Consider the following 22,407-nt stretch of genomic DNA (forward strand, 5'->3'; position numbering starts at 1 on the left):
TGAAGAATAGACGAGGAAGCAGGATAATATGTTTCTTGCCTAGAGTTGTTAATGATTAGAACTATGAAGTGAATTGAATAGTCACCAATTCGAAAGACAAAAGACTAAAATAATAGTTTGTGATCTTTTTTGTGCAACTATCATTAATCATATGACTTGACTAAATGTGAGAATCTCCAAGGAGGAAATCAGACATGAAAACGAGAACAAACTATGCATCACGTTACCTGACTACAATGTGAGAAGAGGAAATCAAGAATGAAATTTAGAAGAATCTATAAGAATGATGTAAGATGCAAAATTATTAATTGGATGTTAAAGTTTAAAATGACCATTCAATATAAAATATATGCTATATTTGTTAGAATTTCTGTTTGTGTTTTTAACAGAGTTTGGTTGTGACAGTTTATTAGAAAGTTAACTGTCGTGTATTTTGGTTGTGGCTAGTTTATTTGTTAGTAACTTTCTATACTACTATATAATGTACCTTTATATATTTCTTATTTTGACTGAATACAATTTTTATTCATGCAAAATGGGCAACAATTATGAATAAACGAGGATAGTGCCATCTAATCAAGATTGAAAAGGTCCTTTGGTTTCATGTAATGGTGATGGTGGGGTTCTTCATTCAATATATAATATTTATATTATATATAAAAGAGACAACAATATAAAAACTACAAATTAAATCATTCTTTTCATTTTTTTTAAAGAATGATGCTTTTAGGGTCATACATACATACATACATATATATATATATATATATATTCACCATAAAAACATTAAGTAAAAATATTAAAATGATTTTTAATTACTAGAATGATAATTAACATTCGCAATGGACAGTTTTTTTGAAAAAATAAAAATTAAATTTGGAATACTCAATGTAGAATCTTCTTTTTAAGTTTTTTGGATGTGTTCTTTAAGTTTTAAGCTGTTGAAAAAGTATATTTAGAATTGACTTTGAAGCAGCAGTTGTACTTGTTCCATTTTAGTTTTCATTCCAGCAAAAGAAATAGTTGTACTTGTTACTTTTTTAGTTTTGGATTTTGTTAATATGTGCCCAAAAGAAACATAATAATTAATTATTTTTGGAAAAAAAATTTCGAGGATTGAAAAAGTTGTTCAATACAATATTTTCAAGTGCACACATTAAGCAAATTTTTTAGTTTTTATAGTTTATTGATGACAATTTATCAAATATCAAAAATTTAAACTTGGCCCAATATACGTAATAAATTTCATAAAATTTAATTGGGTGATAATTTTATCAATTCAAATGTTTTTTTTTTTTTAACTCATTGCAATTTATTTGTTGAAAAATACAAGAAAAATTAAAACTTTCAATGAACAAAGTCAGAAAAAATGAAAAAAATATTAAGAAAGAGCTCTTTTTTCTTTTCTGGAAGGTCCACAAATTTTCTTAATTTATTTTTAAAATTTTTCAATAATTTATTTCACAATTGATTGAGTTGTGAATTTGCTGGAGCTTTCATTACTAATTTACTATTATCCACCAATCATTGCCAAAAAAAACTTGTGACTTTTGTTTTTTGCCACTAGATTTTTAAATGATAAAAAAGTTTTTCATCAAGGTATACGCGCCACATAAGCGCGTGGGAGTAGTTCACTTTGAACATTTATCCGGTTGTTGGTGTTATCAACCACAAAAGCCGTATTTTTCTGACCTTTTAGGTGGCACTCACATTCTATTATTAAAGAAACAAGAAAAACAAAAAAAGCAATATATATATATATATATATATTTTTTAATGTTTAAAATTTTTGTGAAAACAGTATAATTCCATATGATTTTTGTGAATCTTTTCTTGCGTTGTCTCTCTACAATTCCATCACTAACACACTTTAAATAAATAATCAAAAATATAAACATTCCTTTTTTGGATTATCCATTTGTTTAGTACTTTTTTTCTTGGCTGCATATATGGTTGCAAAGTCTGAGCTTCAATTTCCAACCAACAAAAATTCTTCTTCTTAATCTGTAAGATCCTATGAACCATATTTGTATTTGTTTGATTTTGGCTTTTCTTTTGAATGCCCATTTTCTTTTTTGTATATATGAAGGCTTTATGTTTTTGTCTGTCATGATTTCTTCAAAGAAATGTTCTTGACATTTTGCTTTTCTTGATTTCTGAATTATATATATATATATGTCCTGTGCAGTTGCTAAATTTGGATTTTTTCTGTAATGCTTGTGTTATTGGATGCAGATTAGGAAATGATATAAAGGGTGTTTTCAAATAGCAGTTTTCATGATTTGGGTTGGAAGCATTGTAGGCATGGAGATCTCAACCCAACAAGAGAATTCTGATCCCAACAATGTTTCAGGTTTTTGGGAGAATATTCTTAATCATATGATTGATCCTTTTTTGTCTTTTATGTTTGTCATTAGAAGCAAAGAATATTTTCGACAGAGAACTTAGTGGTTGCAATAGCAAATCATGGATCTTTCTTCATGATAACATCTGCACAATGCAATCATGGCAGTAATTTATCCCCCTGAAAAAATTTGGTTGCATTTTTTTTTTTTTTGGTTGAAAATGAAATTATGCTTTTATCAAAATGTTTCTGTTGAATCATTTAGTTTGATGAATATTGGTCATGTTATTCTTATAAAATGAAGAAGCTTGTCCTATGTGATAAAAGCCAAATTGTAAGGCAATGCATTAGTCTTGAGGAACAACGATTAAGCCTTATCTATTTGTAAAAAAGTTAGAAAGATTTTTGATTAATATTGTTATGTATATTTGTCAATGAGCTCTAGCTGAAATAGGACTCTCTCTTCCCACAATGGTGGATGGAAGGTGAGGTTGTGGATTTAAAATCTTTACTTTCTTTCAACGTATTTTAGAAGCTTAGTAACATGATAGGACAAAGCAAATGATTGTTTCACTGAGACTGGGTTAAAAATTATTCTATTAGGAAAAATGGCTAAAAACATTAAGAAAAAAGAAAAGCCTGGTGAAGAAGGTATAAACCCAGCAACAAAAGAAGCTGATCTTGTCACCTATTTCTGTTTGTTTACTTGTCATTATTATTTTTTCCTTAATAAAAATCGGGTTCACATGAGCTGATAGATAAAAAGGCATAAAAGTTGTGTGCATTGATATTTTGTTGAGTGTCTAAGGATGCCTCAATTTGAGTATTTTGTTGAGCCATAAGAAAGTGTCTTAAGAACTTGATCTTGTGGTATGTGTGTTCTAATGCTTCTAAAATGTGCAAGTCTATGCACTGGTGCTTCTCTCTTGTACACCTTTTGAGTAATTATATTAAAAAAAAGTGTGTTTAAAAATAAGATTCACATCAATATGATATTATGATCCAACAAAGAAAATCATTGATATTCTATCATTGACCTTGCTGAAAATCATTTTGTAAGGAAAAATGCTGCAATGTATCTGGCAATGCATGGTTGAAAAGTTATAAAGCAATTTACGAAAGAAATATATCACATTGAGTGTTAAAGAAAAAAAAAACATTAGTCATTTTTATAAAGTAATAGGTGAGCCTTGTATGTCGGATTGGATGTCAATGCGTTGTATCAACTGTAGATGCCCACAACTCAATGCTTAAAATGGATGCCATCCTTTAATATCATCCTGTTACCGCTCTATCTTAATACATGGTTATTTTGTTCTCTTTCTACTTTGATTTTAATGGCGATTTGCATATGCATTACACCCAATTGATGACCATAGAATGTGGACCTGCAATCATATGACAAATGTATTCACTTTCACTGCTCATTTGTTCTCTAGTTCTACCCAATAAGATAGCACTTCTTGGTGGTTCTCCTATTTCCAGTTTCAATTGAGAGACTCTGTGAAGCTCGTATATACTCATCTCTTTTTTGAATATAGATCATCTATTTAATTGTTCCAATATTTTGTTTTTGTTGATTTTTTTGAGAAGGTGTGCGTTATCAATGTATTACTAAGCTTCTTAGGTTTATGCACATGCTGTAACATCTTGATGCTTATTGTATCATTCCATTAATGCTTAATGCTAATCAATTTGTAGTAGCATTCTATTTTTTTTTTTTAATATATATCTGAACATAGCTTTCCCACAGTGCATAACTTTATGATGTGATTGTAGCTTGTTCTTGCCTAAATATTTTTTTTTAAAAGATGATCTGATTAGAAATATTTGATTTATAGTAGCTACGTTGAGCTTATATGATCTCCTACGCTCAGATGCACCAAATTGGGGTAGCCAAAAGGATCAATCGTCTTCTTCATGTATGTTGAGACTCAACGTTTGAATTTTTTGTTTAAAACTCTTTGCTTCTCTTATCAACCTTTTCCTTGTTTACCCATATGAAGGTAGTTAGTATCATTCTTAAAGTAAATCAAATTATGAATGCCAGTTGTAACAAATTGTCAACAAATTATAAGTTTCTGGTAAAGAATATCCTAAAGATTGATGCAGTTAATTAGTGCAGTAAAAGTGAGCTTATTTACCACTACAAAATGAACTATGATCTGACTTACAACACTAGGTGTTCATTTTATATTTTCTCAAAGATATGATATTTACCAAACTAGGTTATTCATGTCATATTTTCTCCAAGATCTGAACTATTTATTTCACTGAATGATCTTGTAATTCTTACAAGACTTTCTGGCTGAAAATATTGACAAATGCTTGCTTTTTATGTTTGTACTTGCCATAAAGTACTCAAATGTTGTGATATTCTGCAACTCTCCGTATTTAAATGAAATCTCCTTTAAGACTTTCTGAACAAAATCACATGATAAAGTTCAAGTAGCCTCGTGTGACTTTCGTAACCGCCATTTTTCATTAATCAGGTCCACAGCTAAGGCTGGAGAGTCTGTTACGTCAATCCTGCAATAAATACTGTGCAGATTGTGGATCTCCAGATCCAAAATGGGTGTAAGTTATCATACCCCTCTAACTCTACTATGGTTCACTTCTGGTAGCAATTGTAGTTGACTTTATCAGAAAATTACTTAAAATTATTTTGAGTCCAAAGTTCTCTTATTCTTATTTAACAATATCCTTTTGCTTCTTGAGCTGACTAGTTCCGGGTTGCAACTATATGTCATGATATAAGACTCGAATTTAATTTGGAATTAGCATCAGTTTGTTTAGAGGGATAACGTAAACCACATCTTTTATTTAGAGAATTTAGCATGTTGGGAAACTTCACATATTAGAAAACAATGATAGTTAATGACAAGCAATTGTATAGTATTTATAGTGTGAGAAAGGAAAAAAAAAAAAAAAAAAAAAACTGCTCTAGCACTGTGAGGTGGGATAACATAGCAAATTTGTTGTTTTTCATACCTGCAGTATCCCTTGTGACCATGCTTGCATACTATGGATACTACCATCTCAATATTGATCTGAAGAGTACATTTTTCTACCTGACCTACATATTACAAAATTGTTAACATTTTCATCTACTCATGCTTTTGATGCACATGATGTTATTCAAGTTTATTATGGACAAATCAATAGCTCATATTCACTTGTGTCCTAATTATTTCATCTGGTTAATGTCAGATCCTTAAGTCTTGGAGTATTTATTTGTATCAAGTGTTCGGGTGTACATAGAAGCCTTGGCGTGCATATTTCAAAGGTATGGTTTCTAGTACTTCTTGACAGTCTTGCAAAGTACAGCAACAACAACAGCTACAGCAAGAAAACCTTAAGGCTTGTCTGGCCCTACATCAAGTTGCTCCTAAAAAAGTTTTAGGCTCTTTTGGCAAGTTTTTGTCCTCGTTTGGAAAAATTTAAAAGAAATTTTAGGTAGCTACTAAAGAGCTTTAAGGCTGGTTTTGAAAAGTTGGGTTTTTGAAACTAATACCCTTAAGTGCTTTTAAGATCTACTAGTTGCAAATCCACGCAATGCATGGGAATAGATAGTATTTTATAATTGTGGTATAATGTACAATTTGTTCTCATAAAATTTGTTGAAGATAATTTGTTCTCCCTAAAAATTAAACCATTTCTAAAAATAATTTCCATCTTGAATAGACATCTGATGTGAAAAAAAAGAGCAATATAAGGTTGTTAGCAGTTTAAAAGTGAGTCATATTACAGTGGCAAAAACTCTGTAGCTCAGCCAGTAGTATGTCAATTTTAATAAGTGATTTATGGGAATCTTTTAGGATTTCAATTGCAGATTCATTTACAATTTGAAAGGCTGATATTCTCTCTCTCTCTCTCTCTCTCTCTCTGTGATAGAGTCGGGAACTAGATGTTCTAATTAGATCTGAAAATGTGCCAGGTTCTATCAGTGAAGTTAGATGAATGGACCAATGAAGAAGTTGATACTTTGGAAAGTTTGGGTGGAAATATTGTGGTAAACAAGAAGTATGAAGCTCATGTCCCAAACAGCCTTAAAAAACCAAAACCAAACTCCTCTATAGAGGACCGCTTTGATTTTATTAGGTATGGAACTATAATACTTGTCAAAATTTTGTATGAGAAACCTATCCTATTCTAAATCTGAAACATTCTTGAATACTCAGGAGAAAATATGAGCTGCACCAATTTTTGAACTCTGATGAAAATATGTTCTGCCTCTACCCACCATCTCATAAAAGGAGTGGTTCATCCCCAAGCAGTTCTTCAAGCAATATCTCTATGCAAGATAAGAAACAATACGAGAAACAAGTAACCAGAAATCGTATTGGGCATGCATTTCGTAACAGCTGGGGAAGAAAAGACTCTAAGAAGAGAAGCTCACAGGTAAATGACCATTCCATTTCTTTTCTTATCAGGTATCCGCAGAAGTTTGGATGCACTTTTGTCTTTGCAGCTGGCTATGGAAAGTCAATATGCTACTTGAAATTGCATTTTCATTTTTAAATATTTGTTTGAAGATTTGATGCTTTTCAAGCACCAAAACACTCATTTGATAAACATGCTGGCTGTTTTAAAATATTTGTAAATTGCAAGTTTTGATTGTCACACAGAGAAAAGGGGGAAGTAGGGACCGATGAAAAACTATCAAACAAAAGGTTAAATGATAGTCACATACAATACAATTATTTGTGCAACTGGCCATGACTGTCTATAGATATATAAGCAAGCCCAGTTGAGTTAGTTCAAGTCACTCATCTCCATAATCCTTTTCTCTTCAGAGAATTCAGTTCCAGACATTTGACACAAATAAGTACTACTATTTTGTGGAGTTGAATTGTAAATTTCAAATAATGTCTTGAAGACTCAAAAATCCATATTTGTAGTATTGAGATACTTGTCCCACCTCCAAGTGATAATTGATTGATTACAGAAGTCTATTATACATACATTGTGTATAAGGGCTATGATTATTCACTTGCTTATTGAAGTGCATTAACAAATATGAAGTAAATAAAAATTTAAAAAAAAAGTCTGAAGTAGGAAGAAGTAATGACTTCTCCATAATAAGTCTACTAATGGCAAGTATAGTATACCTTCATTTTTAGGATTTGCTATGTCAGAATGTGAATGTGCTGTATCCATGTTTGTGCAGTTTAGTCTTATGCTAAGTTTGAATCATCCATAGAAAAAAATAAAAGAAGATTTTTTTTTTTTCTTGGTATCTTCTTCTACTCGTGTTTGGTTTCCCATGGTGAGAGAGAAGAAAAGAAATGTCAGGACTTGGCTCATTGGCCCACCAAAAATTTATCTCCTGAGGTCAGATTTGGAGAGAAAAGTTGCCTGTGAGGAATAAAAGATACTAAAGCTTTATTTTCTCTTGATAATTAAACAATAGAATATGATAATAAGTTTTCAGTTTCCTCTATCTTTCTTAACTCAATACTCTCTCGAAGAAAACAAATCTGCTATCTAAATAATTCAAGTTTTGGTTTGATATGGATGATAAAATTGTACTTTTTATAGGCAGGTATGGTTGAATTCATTGGATTGATTAAGGTCAATGTGGTCAAAGGCACCAATCTAGCTATTCGGGACATGATGACTAGTGACCCTTATGTCATTCTTTCTTTGGGTCATCAAGTGAGCCTCTTCTCCTTGTAATCTTCTTATTTCACTAAGAAATGGATTCAACTATGTTCATAATATAAGTTCTCTATGTATATTTTTTGTAGTCAGTAAAGACTCGTGTCATCAAGAGCAACCTGAATCCAGTATGGAATGAAAGCCTAATGTTGTCAATTCCAGAACATATACCTCCTCTAAAAGTGGTAAGTTGGACGCTTTGCCATGAAAAAAGAAAAACCACCATATTGGACCATCACCTGCACTTTAGCTAAATAGATTTGAACATTGTTTGAGTATGTTTGCAATTTTTGGTATCCCATTGGTACCACTCTTATGCAAATATATTGATCGGAGTTTATTGGCTGTTATTTAATGCCAAAGTTTCTCCCCATTCTATTTGTAAATTAATTGATCCTTTTCTTATGTCACCCAACATAATGAAGCTTTTGGAGAGGATAATAAGTGTATTTCATTGCCAAATAGGAATGAAGCTTTGAGGCAGGATAATATTTTCTTTGGGTCTAAAATTGAAGGAAAAAAATAAATCCTTGAGGCTGTCAAATGCAAGTGTCTTGGTATCATTTGGAAGGTTAAAACCGTATCATGATCTCGCATTTGAGGACCCCATCCTAGGACTCTACATTGGTCAGGACCACCCAACGCTTAACAAGGACCTTTTTATTTTATCCTTTAGTTTAGGCTGATAATTCTCAGTTGCTAAGGACCTAAGTAGATGAAGACTATTTTTGAATTGATAGGCTACACAGCACCTCCTCGGAAATCCATTATTTCATTTAGCTCTAGTTCAAAGGCTAAAATTCTGGAGGATTGGTACAAGTCTTAAAAACAATCAAAGCTGAAATTTTGTAGTATACAGTCTACCACCCCACTTCCGCTCCTCCCCCAGCAATCTTTTCTTATATGTATATGTGATCATCATGCATCTATAAACGTCATTTTGCAGAAGCATGAAATGATTTCTAGTTGACACTATGATAATAATTTGCACAAGCTCCACTTTTGGTTTTTCTGAATGGTTTTATGCAGGTTGTGTATGACAAGGATACGTTCACAACTGATGACTTTATGGGTGAGGCGGAGATTGACATTCAACCCCTAGTTGCTGCTGCCATAGCCTACGAGAAGTCCACAATCAACGAGTCAATGCAGCTTGGAAAGTGGGCGGCAAGCAAGGATAACACCCTAGTTAAAGATGGTGTCATTAACCTAGTAGATGGGAAGGTCAAACAGGAGATCAATCTCAGACTGCAGAATGTTGAGAGGGGAGTGCTGGATATTGAGCTTGAGTGTGTTCCTCTAACTCAATAACAGGGACAATTAGAATTCAACGAATACAAATTCTTGTGCTTTCGTTCTACCCATCAGCCTGGTTAAGGGTATCCCCTCCGATGTTTGCTTGTATATTGCCGTTATTCTTGTTTCATAATTCTTATGGAGATGAAGAGGAATTTCTGATGTGTATTAATTTGTATTTCTGATGAGGAATTTCTGATGTCCATGGTTCAGTAGATATTAGTCGAGCTGCGATCACCTCAATTATTTAAACTGCACAGTATGGTAGGCAGTGGGTGACTGATAAACGCAATGTAATGATTGAAATGTTATCATCAAACTTATTCTTGGTAGGTAAGTCAGTAGACTAAATACTAGCTTTTTGCGAAGCTGTTGTACCTTTTGTTATTTTTATGGATGAAGCAATCTATTGTATATAAATAGTGGTGATGGGTATAAACGATCGCACCGCATAAATTTTTAAAGGATTAGACTTGTTGCGCACAAATTGTTTTACATACACACTCAAAAGCAATTGAAATCATGATGATTTCTAATCACAGTTTCAGTGTAGTTATGAGAACTATATTTTATTGAGAAGCCGTTGGGAATCTAAAATTTTATACTTTATTGTTCAAATTCAGCAGAGGATGAAACTGATCAAGCTGAATTTGAGTATTATGACATGTAAACAATTAGAATCATCCAAAAGGAAAATCAAGAGCCAGACAAACTAAAGATTTTATGTCAACTGTAAAATTCATGAAAATCTTCTTTTATAGAGTTTTTCAGCCTAATCGTTTAGCTAGGGGTAATCCTTCAGAATTCATGGGAATCCAAAAGAATTCTTGAGAATCCCCATGTTTAGTTGCAAATTGCTCAAGGAAATCTAGATGCCTTTAGAGTTTAGACATGTCGACTCCCACCAAATTCACTTTTGTAAGGCTGTGGATTTCTTAAAAATCTGAGTATCTACATTCTCATTACTTAGGAATGTTCTATTATTCTAAAGTGGCAATTATACTTTCAATCTAATACATTAACAGTAAATAGAACTCTTTTTTAAACAAAAAATGACGTAAAGTGTGAAGAAAAAGAGTTGCCAACTCCAGCATAAGGGATTGCGAAATCGCTCCTTTGGTTGCATAAATCAAAAGAGAAAAAGAAAGGGGAAAAACAATGTCTAAGAACCTACCAAAAGATTTGTGGTCCGTTTGAATGGAGGGGAAGTAAAGTAGAGTAGAGTAGAATAAATTTGACTCAAAATTAGCTTAATTTTAGTCAATTCTACTCTACTTCCCTCCACTCCCCCTCCTTCTCCCCTCCATCCAAACAGGCCCTTCGCTTATCAGTAGTAGCTTATAATAGTAAAACGATGATGAACAAACCCTGGCCATCATGAAATGTGGTGAAAGCATCCAAATGATTATATGGGTCAAAAGTATTATACTTCTCATGGTTAAGAAATGATGATGAGCTGCCTTAATAATTACAAACTTTGGTGATGAACTAAATGAAAAAAAAGGAAAAAAAAAATCAAAACAATAGCAAAGTTAATTAGAATATGGGGAAAAAAATCAGGAAAGGAATTTTATCAAAATTCAGTTGTGAACTTGTGATTTTATCCAATCCAAAAACCATGTGCTAAACAATATGCAATGTTTACCAAAATCAGTCAAAATTCATTTTGATACCATAGACTCATGTTGCAATACTTCTAAAGGGGACAACTAAAATCAATCCCCTGAAGTTGAACATTTCACTAGAGACCCTGGTTTTAAAATTCAAAAAATCAAATCAAATCAAATCCAACCCCAAACTGACGCCCACATCATATATACATGCATAGTTCTGTTATTCAACATCAACAAAAGCACATCCAAGTGCATAAACTGGTGTGAATGGGGCATTAAACAGACCCATTCTCATTCAAAGTATGTTTTGGCTATGACTATATCCTATAGTGGGGGGAACATGTTTGTACAGTCATAATGGCAAAGGATATTCTGCCTAATCCCCCCCCCCCCCCCACCCCTTTTCTTTTTCTTTTCTTTTTTTTAATTTTTAATTTTTAATTTTCTGCTTGTATTTCTTACATCAAAAACACTCATGTACGTTTACCATATGAAGTTCTCTGACTGCAATTATTTTCTGCTTTGCAGAGACTCTGACAGCAACAAGTTCATCAGTTGCCAATCCATGGAGATTTCTTCTTGGATGGACTACAAAGCAAGGGGGAAAGAAAAAGAACGTTGGGGAATTTTAAAGGTAATAGAATTAACTCTAGAAAATGCCTATGTTTGCAAGAATTAGAGTGCAGAATAACCATACCTTCTTATATGATTAGGATCAAAAGGTGGAAACTCCTTCACATTAGGAAGATCCACACGCACAGCCTGACAAATGTCATGCCATGGGAGCATATCGATTTTCTCTACTTTCAAATCACACAACACACATCTCTGATCGGAAGCTCCAGCCACCTGTATGGCCTGTAGTCTACAATCACTGCACCACAGCAAGTGTTGGCATGGAAAGTTTGCCCAAAGCATCTTACGCTGGTTGCACGCAAAGCACATTTCCCGGTTGAGGCTTTTTATATAATCCTACACACATACACCAGCCTCAGGTCAACAAAATTAAAACAATTAGATGCAATATTAACAAAATAGCATTGAATGTCAGCACTAAAACTGAATCTAGTTCACTGCTTACTGTGTAGAAGCCAGGGTCACGAAGAAAAAAAACTGATTTGTTGTTCCTTTTTCTAAGAAGGGCATCCAAAACCAAATGTCTTTGTTGATGCCTAAAATTGTTCTGTTTAATTCCCTCTACACACCCTCCTCTTTCACCATAAATGTCTCCAATCATGTTGCTTCCATTTCGTAGCCATGGTCGACCATGGAAGAGATGGTCCGGCTTCAAGAAGGAAATAAGCCTCATTGGCACACCGGGCATTTTATTATTCCGATCTGAATTCACTTCAGGGTACTCATGGGCTAGGTTCTCCATAATGTTGCTATCAGCAAAGATAGCCTTTTCACAAGAGCCAGAAAGAAGGTCCTGACAACATTTAGATTTTTCAGAATCAACACTCTCATTAATTGATGTAGGATTAGAGGGTGTGTATGGCATTGTGAGTGTGTGCTTCATTTTGTCATGAGGCTTAGGAAGGTTAGGTTTGAGGACCAAGTGAGTGGCAGTTCCACATTTTCCTATGGGGCCCACTTTCATGTGACAAATATCAGGGAAAGATCTCATGAAGTCACTAAGTTTAGGGTAGCCAAGAGAGGCATGATCCAATTCCAGGCCGAATTTTGCTCTGAAATCCCCTTTGAGAGATGAGAGAGCATATTCTCCTTCCCTCAATTTTGATTGTTCTTTCAAGTGGAAAGGTAGCCACTTCTTGAAATTCTTGAACCACGCAGGCATGCTTTGATCTACACGGCTGGGGCTAATGTGGCCTTGAACTTGAAGCTCATTGGAACATGTCTTTGGTTGACCATGGAGTAATCTATCAGCCCAAGACATTTGTTCAGGTTTAGCCTCTTCTATAATCTTCTCATTGGGTGTCTCTGGTTGAGGTTGATTATCGCGATTCTGTTCTTTGTCATGTTGTCCTGGTGACAGTTTCTGGTTCTCAATGAGTAAAAGACATTTTGGAAGTACAGATTTCATCTCAACTTGCTTGCCCATAATGCTGACAAAGTGTGTTTCAACAGCTGCTGAAACAGTTTTTTCTTCTTTAAACGTGACAAATCCGAATCCTCGAGATTTCAATTCATTTCCTACTTGCATACCAAGAACTATAGCATCTTCTACTGCACCAAATTGCTCTTCAAAAAATTTACGCAACAAGTCTGCTTCACAACAGGGAAAGAAGAGAGTATTGTTATCCTAAACAGACACAATAATGTTCATTTTTAAATTAAACTCCCATGTCTGATTACTCAAAGTCTATAAAGCTTAAAAATGTACTTCATAAAGCTTTTGATAGGTTACTAACCAGAGTCCAACGTAGGAGGGAGACCTCCAACAAAGATTTTCCTTCTGAGGTCCTTGGTGGTAGTAGGAGAATGTGTTCCCTGCTTCTTTTGCCGAAGTTCCTTCTCACTATGTGCATAAAAACACTTATCTCCTCTGACACATCCACGAGGAGATGCAAAGTATTTACAGATCTCAGCCTTTGTGCTAGAGCAGCTACTGAAATTTCACAAGCAGCAGAAAACTATGAGAGCGTGTAGACAAAGGGAGGGGGAAAGGGACAAAAAGTTCATACTAATATTGATGCTTTACTAAGGGAGGCCACCTTTCAGTAGTGTTTTCTTCTGTCAAGATTAGAAGTGCATCACAGGTGCCTGAAATTATCTCATCGCCTTGAAAATAAGTGGTATAATTCGGTTGATCTGGCGAGGTACGATTCACTGCACATTACATCTCAGGACATAAGATCGTAGGAAAGCAGTGACATTGACAAGCAACAGTTGCTTTATTTTGCTGTGTTATAGCATTCGCAGATTCTACTTACAGTGGCTAAAATTGGTTGGACTCAGCTTGTAACGCATATCTTGAGACTTTGCCAAATCTATAGGTCTCTGTCTACTGGTAATGATAATAGTTGATAAACACACGCAGATAAAATATGTTAACATTGGAAATGGAATTCACAACTAATTTAACAGAAAATGACAATGATGAACTGCATGGAAAGGCATCAACTATTTCCTACCGCAAGTTGAGGACTTCATTACTTGCTCCCCATCGTAAAAGAGCCTCAGCACATTTCATATGGTCATTCTTCACTGCAAAAAACAGTGGGGTTTCTTTCATTTCTGTTCTATAGTTGATAGCATCTGGGTCTTCCAATAGAAAGACCTGTTGGGTCAATGTCAAAAATACAAAATCTTTCAGATATAAAATAATAAAATTCCAAACTTTGGTTGCCGATAATGCAGTTGATGAATTACAAAGATTAACCGAAGAGCTAGCAGTCATATTCACACCTGGAGTGCATCTACATTGCCATTGGCGGCAGCAATATGAAGAGCAGTCAACCCCAACTTATTCCTTTGGCTGACTTTGGCGCCGTTGTCCAGCAGTAGCCATACAATTCTGGGTACAAGTGCACAATCATAATTAGTATGTATATTTACATGCTTTTATGCGTGCGTGTGTATGTATTTGAGAGAGAGAGAGAGAGAGAGACATTGTCTGGTGAGTGAAATTCTTGAGGTTGAGGGACCAATGAAGTGCAGAGTTTCCTTCAGCGTCGGTCTCGTTCACATCAATGTTTGTCTTAAGAAGCAACTCAATGACCGCGACATCACCGGCCTACAACAAGCAGCCAAATATATAATTATCTAACTAAAATCAACAGTGTTACAAACGCAACAACTTCACAACTTTTTCTCATAACAATAAATTAATTATTAAGATAATATTTTTCTTTTTCTTTTTTTACAAAGAAACTATAAAATCGGCTTAAATTACAAGATAAAAGTGAGGTGGAACATCTTCCGACCACAAAAACTATATTCCTTGCCTTGTAAAGTTGGACTAAAAAGTATTATAGTTAACTGTATCTAATCTAAAATCAAGCCATATTCGTGCAAATTTATACAAAATAACCTTATCTATAAATTAGATACCTACCCAATCAAATTAAAACTAGGAAGTCCAATCGGTCACATACATGAATTTACGAAATTACCCATATAAAACCAACCGAATAGACATAATTGTTTGGGCAAATATGTCAATGTGCTGTGTACTTCACATTTTAATTTTTAATGCCATCTCTCATGCATGTTTTGCTTCATTTATTCCCATCCAAAAAAAAAAAAAAAATCAAAAATCGAGGTTTTAAGCTTTTTAACACAAAAGACAATAATATCTCTCTGTTCTTTTCTCACCTGCGCTGCACGGATCAGTAGTGACGTCACCTTCTTATCCGTACAACTGCCACTACTACTGCAAGCAACGGCTCCGAACAGTTGCAACAACTCAATCTCTCGGAGCAAGAGCTTCCTCCTCTCCGCCGCCAAGTCACCATCCCCCTCTACCACCTCAGCTCCTCCTAACGACGCCGCTTCGGGTCCCAACGACAACGCCGTCCTTACCACGCCCTCGTACACGGTGGCTTTCTCCTTACTATTATTACAACTCACCTCCACAACCGCATCGTTAATCTTACTCGCCGCAACAACGAGAAGCGCGGCTAACGGAACTATGCGGCCGTTAACGGCGTTAGCGTACGCCACCTCAGCTGCTTCCTTCGTTTTCTCGCTCAACAGTTTCACCGCCGTCAAATCCTAACAAAAAATGTCACAATCAAAAAAAAAACAAAACAAAACAAAAACTTTTATTACAACGACGCGCATTTCACGAAATTGGTAACGAAAATTTGTCAGAATGTAAATGAGTTATTGGACCCTATAGAACCGAAATAGAAATACATAGCGACACCGTTTTTGTTTTTTTATATAAAATAAATAAACCTTTTCGCTGAGAAGAACCAACAATTCTTCAATGGAGAAATCATCAGGATTCCAAATCAGTTCCAATCTGAAATCACAGAGAGAGAAAGTAATCAAAAAAATTCAAAAGTATTTGTAAAATAATGAAAAAGCGAAGCGTTTTCTATTCTAAGCCAGTTTCTGCGTAGTGTTACATTGGGAAGGTGAAGCTTTTTCCATTTTTGTTCAAAAAAGCGAAAACGACGTGTTTTTTAATTTGTTTTTTTTGTTTTTTTTACCTTCTGCTAATAAAGGACAGCTCCAGAGGGATCAGAGAGCGACCGTCCTTGGTTTTCAGGTCCGTACGACCGCGTTTCTTCAGGAGCAGCTCAACGCAGCGTTTCGAGTGAGACTCGGCCGCCGTGTGGAGCGGCGAGCGGCCTGTCTCGTCGTCGAACTCGTTGACGAGCGGCAGAGTTCCGAGCTCTCCGTTGAGCAATGCGGCGGCGGAGTCGGCGGAGTCCGAGGCGCAGCAGAGGTGGAGGAGCTTGGACACTACTCGCCGGTCTAGTGGATCCGAGCCGGTTTTGAAGAGCCGGTTCGCGTATGTGACGAGCTCGGCCTTGTTGTCCTCAAATATGGCTCGGATTATGCTCTGTTTCGCCTCGTTCTTTGTGTTTGTGAGCTCCGTCACAGTCGAGCATCGTTTCTCCGGCGAAAAACTAGGGTTTCCGCAAATAACTTCCATAGAAAGTGAAAGTCACTACACGGCTAGAAAAGCAAGTGTACTAACCATAAGCAAGAAAATAAAGTACATCTGCCGAGAAACTGACGGATTTTCAGAGAAAACGCTGAGAAAGTTTGAAAACTTTGGTGCAAAAACTTCACTTTCAACACTTTCAGTCGCTGATTCAGTAAAAAGCTAACGCATTTTCCGTGGAAAATCAAAGATCAACCAAAGCTCCAGCCACGCCTCCCAAAAAATCATCCATATCTGAAACTGAAACCCTAATTTTTCAGCTCCAAAATCAAACCTAGCTGAGTGTAAAACTAAAAATGCACAATTTTTAACGTCAAATCGAGCTTGATCTTGAAGAGCGAGCAGTGAATTTGAAACCCTAACTTTCTAAAGCTTACAGTGAAAGAATCTCTATGAACTCAGAGAGAGAGAGAGAGAGAGTTTCTTTGTGAAAAATTTTGGTTTTTCTCTGATGAAACAAGAGGAGGGAAATATGAACTTGAAGCTTTGTAATGCTAAAGAACAAGATGGGGACGATGGTATTTATAGGGGCGGATTTGAAAGGGATTTATTGAACTGGATTTGTGGATGGGGGCTTTCGCGTCCGTAAATGCGACCTTTTGGACTAAAATGCCCCTTTATATGGGGTGTGTCTTTATGTGAAATGAAGTAGATGCCAAAAGAGTATAGGGTTAAATTGGGAACCAAAATTTGTGTACGAAATTATGACCGGATTGGTAATAATATTGATCCTAGAAAATCCAAAAAATGTAGTATCACAACTTTTTTTAGGCCACAATCAATAGGTGACAAACTAGGAATGGCGGAAGAAAAGTTGTAAGTACATATAAAGAGTAATTATAAAATTACAACTTATTTTATACACTTTGTCACAATTATTCTATGTGACAATAGGTGATTGGCTGCCAGTCATTTTTATATGAACCGTCACTTTTTCTCCACTACTCATAACCAGTTACGTAAAAGAGAATTGGCTGCCAGTCATTTTTATATGAACCGTCACTTTTTCTCCACTACTCATAACCAGTTACGTAAAAGAGTTATAGCAAAGTGTGTAGAATAAATTGTGATCTGAGAATTTTTTGTTATGTGAAAGGAAAAATGCTTAAAGTATTACAAATTTTACTACATAAAACTTACAAAATTGATGTGATAATAAATATGATTATTGAGTTTTAACTACCTTATAAATGAATATTTGAATCAAATTGTCTCTTTGTGATTGATGACATCAACTTGTAAGCTATAGTCAAAGTTGTAGTATTAGCACTACTCATGTAAAAGTGATAAACAACCACTCACAGTCTGCCACATCAGAATAATAACAAAGTTATGACATAAAAAGTTGTGGTCCTATAATTTCTTTATGCATCAACACAAAATAAGGAAAGTAGTAAAGAGATGTACTTGTTAAAGTGTTTTTTTTTTTTTTAATGCAATTAATTTGAAGGAAAAAAAAAAGTAAAAATGTTTATTATTTACAATCTTAAACTTATTGAAATGAATTACTTCTATTTAGATTTTTTTTTTTTTTATTGAGAAAGAAAGAAACACGCACAAGAGAAAGAGATTCTATTTAGATAGTTTATTAATAATCATATACGACGGGAAAAAAAGTTTAAACTAACAATCATCCTTCCTATTTTAAACTAATTATCCTTATATTGGTTGTAAATTTGTAATATGTGTGGATAAAAGGGAAGAAAAAAAAAACATTAACACCACCGGTATATTATAATTAGACTTAATATAGCCGATTTTCAAGAATTGATACTTCACCCTTAAAATAATTCTTTAAAAAAAAAAATGACGTAGTGTCAATTAGTTTGATCATTTAGTGGCAAAAAGTTATTTCTTGAAAATTAGGTATGGTAACTTGGTAAGTCTAACCTTGGTATACCTTGTGGGAGTCCATTTTATCTACCATAGAAAATATTATGCAGGCTTGTTGGCATACAAAAATGTGTAGATTAATATACCGGTGAATAAATGACAAAATAAATTTTTTTTATGTAATGTTGGAAGGAAGCAAATTAGTGAATATGAATAAATGACAAAATAAATTTTTTTATTCATGAATTCAAAATGACCAAAGTAATAATATCAATATGGAGTTCCATGTGTTTTAAAGCATGCAAGCGTTACCGTCCATTATGTTGTTAGTTGGGCTTCTGACTGTAACGTTCGTGAAAACTGAAAAGCTCCCTATTTTCTCTGTCCCTTTCTCTGCCAGTCTGCCTTAAGAGTTTTCGATAAGCATGAATTGTGATCCCTTTTCTGGGATAAAATTTTTTACTAAGAAAAATGGATCCAGACTCGGAAATGTTGCAATAATTTTGTTTCTAGTAATTTTAAAGAATGAGAAAACACAAACAAAGGTTATTAATTATAGTGTAAACTTATATAAATTGGAAAATAATTCAATACTTTGATAGCAATACTTCCCTCTTTTACATAATTTAATGGATCCCACAAAGGAAGAGGTCATATTGTTTCCAAAATATTGAACAATTACTCTTTTAAAAGAAATAATTTTGCCGAAAGTTATGTAGCTCAATTGGCACTCTTTGGTGTTTCCACCGGAGTTTTGTTTGTTTGTTTGTTTTTTTTTTTTTTTTTTTTTGAGGAAGATCCACCAAAGTTATTTAAAGTTCAAATCTGCCTACCTTTATTGTAACTATCAAGTTATAAAATAAAATTTTAAAAAGGTACTTTTATTTAGATAATTAATAAAATATCATCTTTACTTTCTCATTAACGAAATGCTCCTATATACGTATATGAAAGATAAAAAATAAAAAAATAAAAAATAAATATAAAAAAAGCGATTAAGTGGCTAATAGAGACAATATTGTGTAGCTCAATGCACTCACCTATTTGGTTTAAAGTTATTTATTTTGTTCGTGAGACCATTCTGGTTTGTTCATTCAAACAATAAATTTCGATACTACTTTATTTTGTCATACCATTTTGGAGTTATCACTAATTTTCATATAAAACATATATAATAAAATTCAATCACAATGATAAATTAAATTCATATTAAAAGCATGATTTGAACTAAACATGAAATACTTAATAAATATAACAATCATGAATCGATAGCTCAACTCATTAATCAATAACTCTAGTGTTAAATAAACAAATACTATAATATAAAATCAAACTCAAATATCATATTCTAAGGGGAAAAAATGACCGATAAAAAAATTGCTCAAATTTCTTATTTGGAAACCCAAACTAAATCAAGTCAATAACCATTAATCAATAGCTTAATTAAGAAGCATTTGATTGTAAAAAAGATGTGATAATAAAAATACCTGCAATAAAGAATAAATCAAGTGGGTCCAGACTAGTGATCTCGATCTTTACAAGAGGGATGGGTGGGTTCTCACAGAGCCTTCTGGATTCCCCCCTTTCACGTCCCTTTCAAAATCAACTTCAATGTCAAAGAAGATCTCACTCCCTTACTTAGTGGTGGACGTGGAAGCTTTGGCCTGTAGAAGGGCTGTAATTTTTGCTCGAGAACTTGGTATTATTGAAGTTGAAGGGGATTCAGCCATGGTCATTGATTTCATCAATTCTAAAGGCTACTGTATGGTAGGTTGTGGTCACATAATTGAAGATTCGCGATTAGCTGCAATTGATTTTGGCTTTATTTCTTTCTCTCATGAAAAACGATCCGGTAATTATGTAGCTCATCATTTAGTGGAAAAAACAAAAGATTTGTTAGAACATTAGTTTTGGTTGAAGGAGGTGCCTAAAGACATCATTTCTTTTGTAAACCATGACAAAGTTTTGATTTAATAATACTCATGGTCTTGATTCTCAAAAAAAAAAAGGGGGGGGGGGGGATGGGTGGGTTTCAAGGTGGAAAAGGTAGGTTTTCAAGGCGATAAGAATGACCAGTACTAGATCGGCAGTCACCAAAGTGAGAAGTGTAAACTAGTTAAATAAAAGAACCCTTAAATTTTAGAAGGATATATAGGGAAAACTGGTTGATAAGTGACTAAAAGAAAGAAGGCAATTGGCGGAAATTTGAGGTTGTTGTAAGTTTTACGTGGGTATTGGATTTGCATACTTGCCATATATTGAAATGAACCAAAAAATGGGTTGAAGTTTTGGTCAAGATTGCACATGAGGACCATGAGGTTATGTATACAGATTTATTGGCAAGTACAAAAGTTTTATCCGTTTTTTGACTGGAACATAATGAAATTGACATTTTTTATTTGCTTAGCTAGTGGAAAAAATAGAATGTATGAATACATAAAGGAACATATTGAAAGTTTAATAGGTATAAAATCAAAATTTCCAAACTAATCAAGATGGTGCCCTCAACATTGAATTTTTCAATTTATTTATTTATTTATTTTATAATTAATTGTTGCTACAATGAGGGTTGGGGAATTTGAGACGTGACTGTTTCTGTGGGAAACACCAAAAAATGTTAGTTGAGTTATAAAGACTCTTGACCATTTTTCAATTAATTTAAAGGATCATAAAATAGATAAGTGTACTTGTATATAAATGATGAATAAATTGTCATCCTTAGAAATTTGACTTATGCATAAACTCAAAAAATACCAAAGATATAATGTTAATGGATCAACATTTCCATTCCGCTATGCTGTTTTGGCTCTCTTCTATAGCTTGTCTATCTTTGTTCCTACTTATTGGGTCAATAGAATACAAATCTTTTATACCATTTTTATTCTACCAATTACAACTTATTATGTATTTTCTTTTTCTTATAAAATAACCAATATTTAAAATGAAATATAAAGTGGAAACAAAAACTGATATAGAGGATTTGTATTCGGATTAATCCCTGCTTGAAACAGTTACCCCTACTTTTGCCGAATCACAACCCATCTACTTGAGTACCACTCTACTTTCGGCCAAACCACTAAATCAAAGCATCTTCTGGTTTTTATGGGCACCCACCCGAACATATACACGCTACTCCAAACCGAACCCAGCTACATAACCCAGCCCAACCACACACTGAGTTTCTCAACTTGGGCCCAATCCACATTTAAATCCCTCTCACATACCTTACTGGGCACAACTAAAGTAAATTTATCGCCTAGCTAAATTTCAATTTAAAATGGCTAGTTTAAATTTTGGAGGGAATATAAAAAATAATAATAATAATTTAATCCAAATATTCATATACACACACTAATAGAATATTAGAATTTCTTTGTGAAAATTTCATGTTTCTGTCCTCAGAATCATGTTGACAAATTTACAACCATAGTTACCAAATTCAACCCATACTATTAAGAGATTAAAAAATGTGTTATTTATTTATTTGTTTAATTTGATATAATTTGAATTTTATAATTTAGTTTAAATTTTCTAATTGATTTATTTTGGTATTTGAAAGACAAAATTTTAATGAAATTGGAATATTATGCCAAATTACGTAAGTTATATTTACTTATTGAATAATAGGCTTGAATAGTTGAATGAAAAACTGAAAACCCATTTTTTACTAACCAAGAGAAAATGGTTGACACAACTCAACCCAATCCCTACATTATATATTGGATTGGGATTGGGTTGGAGTTTCAATTTGAGAAAGTCGGGTTAGGTTAAAAGTACCTCAAACCCAATTTGTCCTAACCAATGCACACCACAAAATTACCTAATAATTTATGTGTCTCACGAAAAGTTTTAGTCGAACCTACACCCCTGAAGTTTGCCCTGTGAATACAATTGGTCCCTAAAGGTTCAAGTGAACACTTTTAATTCCTTAAGTTTAAAAAATGAGCATTATTAATGTTTCTATTAACTACCATTGTTAATACTAATATGGCTAACGAAGTAGTGACATGGCATCCTTTAAAGTTACGTGGCATTTTTTTATATTAAAAAAAAAAATACAAAACTCAAATGACACCTCA

At 33.8% G+C, this 22,407-nt stretch overlaps 2 protein-coding genes across 3 annotated transcripts; one reads left to right on the plus strand and one right to left on the minus strand.

The window, feature by feature from the left end:
* Positions 1-1,787: 1,787 nt before the first annotated feature.
* On the plus strand, positions 1,788-9,669 carry LOC115987026 (probable ADP-ribosylation factor GTPase-activating protein AGD11). 2 transcript variants are annotated; one of them, XM_031110468.1, is made up of 10 exons: positions 1,788-2,006; positions 2,236-2,353; positions 4,189-4,266; positions 4,837-4,921; positions 5,555-5,630; positions 6,282-6,445; positions 6,526-6,745; positions 7,886-8,002; positions 8,095-8,190; positions 9,035-9,669. In XM_031110468.1, the coding sequence occupies exons 2-10, from the start codon at positions 2,278-2,280 to the stop codon at positions 9,314-9,316; spliced, it is 1,194 nt and encodes a 397-aa protein (XP_030966328.1). In that variant the 5' UTR covers positions 1,788-2,006; positions 2,236-2,277; the 3' UTR covers positions 9,317-9,669. The 2 variants fall into 2 exon arrangements, with proteins under 2 accessions (XP_030966328.1, XP_030966327.1); XM_031110467.1 differs by having other exon boundaries at positions 1,789-2,006; positions 4,186-4,266.
* Positions 9,670-11,364: 1,695 nt separating this feature from the next.
* On the minus strand, positions 11,365-16,603 carry LOC115984656. Its single transcript, XM_031107678.1, has 12 exons — positions 16,035-16,603; positions 15,778-15,844; positions 15,193-15,591; positions 14,487-14,611; positions 14,284-14,392; positions 14,010-14,155; positions 13,809-13,882; positions 13,590-13,704; positions 13,287-13,483; positions 11,996-13,140; positions 11,612-11,886; positions 11,365-11,502 (listed from the first exon to the last, which is right to left on the minus strand). Exons 1-12 carry the CDS (start codon positions 16,481-16,483, stop codon positions 11,466-11,468), a joined length of 3,138 nt encoding a protein of 1,045 aa, XP_030963538.1. The 5' UTR covers positions 16,484-16,603; the 3' UTR covers positions 11,365-11,465.
* Between the last annotated feature and the right edge of the window lie 5,804 nt (positions 16,604-22,407).

The sequence above is a fragment of the Quercus lobata genome, chromosome 4 (genome assembly GCF_001633185.2).
Source record: "Quercus lobata isolate SW786 chromosome 4, ValleyOak3.0 Primary Assembly, whole genome shotgun sequence".
Taxonomy (NCBI): Eukaryota; Viridiplantae; Streptophyta; class Magnoliopsida; order Fagales; family Fagaceae; genus Quercus; species Quercus lobata.